The 4,170-nt window shown below is 52.3% G+C and overlaps 3 protein-coding genes across 3 annotated transcripts; 1 reads left to right on the forward strand and 2 right to left on the reverse strand.

Annotated features, from left to right (window-relative positions):
- Positions 1-60: 60 nt before the first annotated feature.
- Positions 61-753, reverse strand: ETH_00006490 (uncharacterized protein; the record flags this gene model as incomplete). Its single annotated transcript, XM_013380837.1, has 1 exon — positions 61-753. The coding sequence occupies one exon, from the start codon at positions 751-753 to the stop codon at positions 61-63; it is 693 nt and encodes a 230-aa protein (XP_013236291.1).
- A 1,822-nt stretch (positions 754-2,575) lies between these two features.
- ETH_00006495 (uncharacterized protein) lies at positions 2,576-2,932 on the forward strand (the record flags this gene model as incomplete). Its single annotated transcript, XM_013380838.1, has 1 exon — positions 2,576-2,932. One exon carries the CDS (start codon positions 2,576-2,578, stop codon positions 2,930-2,932), a length of 357 nt encoding a protein of 118 aa, XP_013236292.1.
- A 169-nt stretch (positions 2,933-3,101) lies between these two features.
- On the reverse strand, positions 3,102-3,941 carry ETH_00006500 (uncharacterized protein; the record flags this gene model as incomplete). The annotated part of the gene is made up of 3 exons (XM_013380839.1): positions 3,102-3,151; positions 3,461-3,577; positions 3,881-3,941. Coding segments are annotated over 3 exons (228 nt in total), but the record flags the coding sequence as incomplete, so codon positions are not given.
- Positions 3,942-4,170: the final 229 nt, after the last annotated feature.

Raw genomic sequence — 4,170 nt, forward strand, 5'->3', positions numbered from 1 at the left:
AGCAGCAGCAGCAGCAGCAGCAGCAGAAGTGAATAAAAGAAACAAAAGGAAATAAAATAATTAAAAAAGACTCACTTTCTTTATTACGGGAATGGCCTTTTCTTGAATTTCTGTTGGCTGCAGCAAACCCAAACGCGCTATTGCCTGCAGCAAAGGAGCAGCAACGCCGAACTGCACAAAAGACCGCCGTGCTGCTGCACTTATGCTGCTGCTGCTGCTGCTCCTGCTGCTGCTGCTGCTGCTGGGGGAGCTGGAAGCACCGCGTCGTGGCCGGCGCCTGGTACGGCCCCTGCTACTTTTGCTGTTGCCGTTGTTGTTGCTGTTGTTGTTGTTGCCGCTGCTGCTGCTGCTGCTGCTGCTGCAGTTGCTGTTTCTACTGCTGCTCCCAGCAGCAGCTGCTGCAGGCACATGACCCCGAGACTCATTGTGGGAGACACTACTCCAGCAGCGATTTTGATACAGCTGCTGCTGCTGCAGCAGCTGCTGCTGCAACTGGCTTCTTACAGGGGAGATAGTCCTGCTGCTGCTGCAGCCGCGCAGCAGCGGCTGCTGCTGCTGCCCAGCTGCTGCAGGAACACCACCATCTCTGCTGCAGCAGCAGCGAAGCAGCAGCAACTGCTGCTGCGCCGTGGGCCGCTTCCACAGAGTGGGGGGCCCCCAGCGGTGGAGAGCGAGCGGCCCCCCCAAGGGAAGCCTGGGAGCTCCTGCTGCTGCTGCTGCTGCTGCTGCCGCTGCTGTTGCTGCTGCTGCCATGGGCTTCACGGGTTTATGATTTGAGGTCTCATGAGGGTTTACGCGAAGGCTTAGCAGCAGCGTCAGGCGGAGGTAAAGACTCGGTGTTTAGGGTTTAGAGATAAGGGTTTAGGGTTTAGGGTTTAGGGCCCGCTGCCTAGCGCCAGCCAAACAACAAACACCACATGGCCCCAAATAAAAATCCCTCTACAAAATTAGGGTTTAGGGTTTAGGGTTTAGGGTTTGTGAAGGCGGCACGAGGGCCCCCAGGGGCCCCTGGGGGCCCCCTGAGCTGCCTGGGGGCCCCCAAGTGCCTCATGGGGCCCCAGGGGCCCCACACACGCGTTCTGCTGGCCATAGGGTCTTTATTTTTGAATTATTTATTTAAATTAAAATGAAATAAATGAAAATTCGGTTTTTGAGGAGGTTTTAGAGGGCTGGTCGTGAGGTGTCTAGTCACCTCACGCTCGCTGCAGCGCTGCAGTGACCCCGCAGCTCCTGCCGCTCCTCATTTCATTTCTCTCCTCTAAATTTGAGGCTCAGAGGCCCTCTAAACCCTAAACCCTGCTACAAACCCTAAACCCTAGCTGTTTAAGAAAGGGAATATCAGGCCTCACTGCTGCTGCTGCGCGAAGCAGCCACAGCAGCAGCAAGTGGCGCGGCTTGCTGCTGCAGCACAGAACAGCCACAGCAGCAGCAAGTGGCGCGGTTTGCTGCTGTAGCAGCAGCAGACATTTTCGCCCCCCTGCTGCTGCTGCTGCTCCGTATCCCACTTCCAGTACACTGCAGCACGTTGCCTCTCTTAGTGACCAAACAAGTTATCCGGAAGCAGCATAAAGCGCCGCCGCAGCAGCAGCAACCATCTGCTGCAGCAGGTAGCTGCTGCTGCTGCTGCTGGTTGTGCTGCTTCCCAGCAACAGGCTAGGCAGCAGCAGCAGGAACAGCAAATGAGCGAAACGCTTCCCTCTGCTAAAGCTGCGTCGCTACTGCATGCGAGTCACTAACAGCAGCACGGTTGACCCCTCGACACTGCTGCTGCTGCTGTCGAGCAGCAGCAGCCGCAGCAGCAGCAGCAAGACGGCAGGTGCTGCTGCGCTGCTGCCTCTCCCCTGCCCGTGTCTCTCTGAGGCTGCCCTGCGTGGGCCCGAAGCCCCTATTGTGTCGACTGTTTGCTGCCTGCGTTGCTGCTGCTGCCTGCGCTGCTGCTGCTGCTGCTGCTACTCTAGCTGCTGGCCTCTGCTGCTGCACTCTTTTGCTTCTTTTTATTCTTTTTAGGGTTTAGCGAAACCGCCAAAAGAGCCTTCAGGTCTTCCCGCTTCAAATCCGGGGCCTTCAGCAAGCGCTCTTGCACAAAAGGCAGCCCCGTGACCTGCGCAGCAAACCCTAAACCCTAAACCCTAAACCCTAAACCCTAAACCCTAAACCCCAAATTCTAGACCCTAAACTCTATTGTTTAAGCCCTAAACCCTTAAGAATTCCCAATTTGAAGCTGCGCCCACAACTCCGCCTCCACCCCGACGCCCCACAACCCTAAACCCTAAACCCTAAACCCTGAACCCTCAAGGTCACGCCAAACCCCCAAGGGTCTACACATTTCCCTCTAAGCCCTAACTCCAAACCCTAAACCCTAAACCCTACACCCTCGCTCGCCTTTTTGACTCCAGAAGGCGTCAGGTGTACTGTGCATTTGAATTGTGCTGTTAAAGCGCCGCCTCGGTCTGCAGCAGCAGCAGCAGCAGCAGTAGCAGCATTAGCAGCAACACAAATAGCAGGACCAAGAGCAGCAGCATTCGGAGCAGCAGCAGCAGTACACACGAAAGCAGCAGCAGTGGCATCACTCCACATGCAGCAGCAGCAGCAGCGCAGCAGAAAGAACAGCAGCAATGGCAGCAGCAGCAATAAAAGCAACGACAACAGCGGCGACAGCAGCAGCAACAGCATCAGCAACAACAGCACCGAAAAAAGGAGCAGCACACCACCATCAACAGCAGCAGCAGCAACAGATGCAGCAACAAAAGCTGCAGCAACAACAGCTTCAGCAGCACTAGCAGCACCACCAAGCGCAGCGCCACCAACCGCAGCCGCACCAACCGCAGCAGCACCAGTACAAGCCGCAGCAGCACCAAAAGCAGCAGCAGCAGCAGCAGCAGCAGCAGCAGCAGCAGCAGCAAGAGACCTTCTGTGGGGACGTAGGGGGTGATGAGCTCGTGGCGCATGGCCTCGGCGACTCCGACCTTGGAGGCTCTTTCGTCAGCTAGCTGCCGCAGCGAGAAGGGGAGAGTTGGGAAGTCTGCAGCAAACAAAAGAACTAAAAAGAAATAAAAGAAATAAATAAATATTCAAAAATAATTAATTCCAATTCATCTGCTTCATTTAGTCACGAGTCGCAATTGTTGCGCTCGCAGCAGCGAAAGAATGGCTGCAGCAGCAGCAGCAGCAGCAGCAGCAGCAGCAGCACAGCTGCGCCACCCATCGCAGCAGCAGCAGCAGCGAAAGCAGCATCTGCACCGGCAGCAGCAGCAAGAGCAGCAGCAGCAGCAAGAGCTGCAGCAGCAGCAGCAGCAGCAGCAGCGCCGTTTGCTGCTGCGGGCAGATCAGCTCCTGGGACAAGCTGCTGAAGAACTGGAATCCGCGCTTTTCAACGAAGACCGAACTACCCAATTAAAACAAATTATTTATTTATTATTTGTTTATTTATTATTTATTTATTTATTATTTATTTATTTACTGTTCTCCACTTGGTTCATGAAGGCCCGGCCCAACTGGCTCTTCAAAATGTACTTCCTTTCCACCGCCCGCTTGAAGACCGAAGGCCGCACTGCAGACTCCCGCGCTCTTCCTTCTCCTAATAATAAATAAATAAATAACTAAATAAATAATAAATAATAATAAATAAATAACAAATAATAATTAAATAAACAATTGATTGAAGAAGTTCTTGCGGGGCAGCAGCAGCAGCAGCAGCAGCAGCACCAGCAGCAGCAGCAGTAGCAGCAGCAGCAGCAGTAGCAGCAGCGGTGGGGTTGTTGGACTGGGCATTTGGAGCGATTGAATTCATGAATTTGATTTGGAATAATTTCAAAATATAATTAAAATTAATTTAATAAATTATAAATAAATAAATAAATAAATAAATAAATCTTTTTACCTGCTGACAGCACCACGTCCAGAGAGTACAGCTCGTTCGCCTCGAAGGTAAAGTCTTCTTGCTGCAGCAACAGCAGCAGCAAGTGCAGCAGCAGCAAATGAAGCAGCAGCAAGTGCAGCAGCAGCAAGTTCAGCAGCAGCAAATAGTAGAGACGAACAGCTGGGAGGTAAACAAACGAAAAAAGTGAACACCAGCAGCAACAAACAATCAAAAGAACAAAAGAACTAAGAGAATAAAATAATTAAAAGAACAAAACAATTAAAAGAATAAAGGAATTAAAATAAAAATAA

This window comes from Eimeria tenella, genomic scaffold, assembly GCF_000499545.2.
Source record: "Eimeria tenella Houghton genomic scaffold, Eth_scaff941, whole genome shotgun sequence".
Classification (NCBI taxonomy): Eukaryota; Apicomplexa; class Conoidasida; order Eucoccidiorida; family Eimeriidae; genus Eimeria; species Eimeria tenella.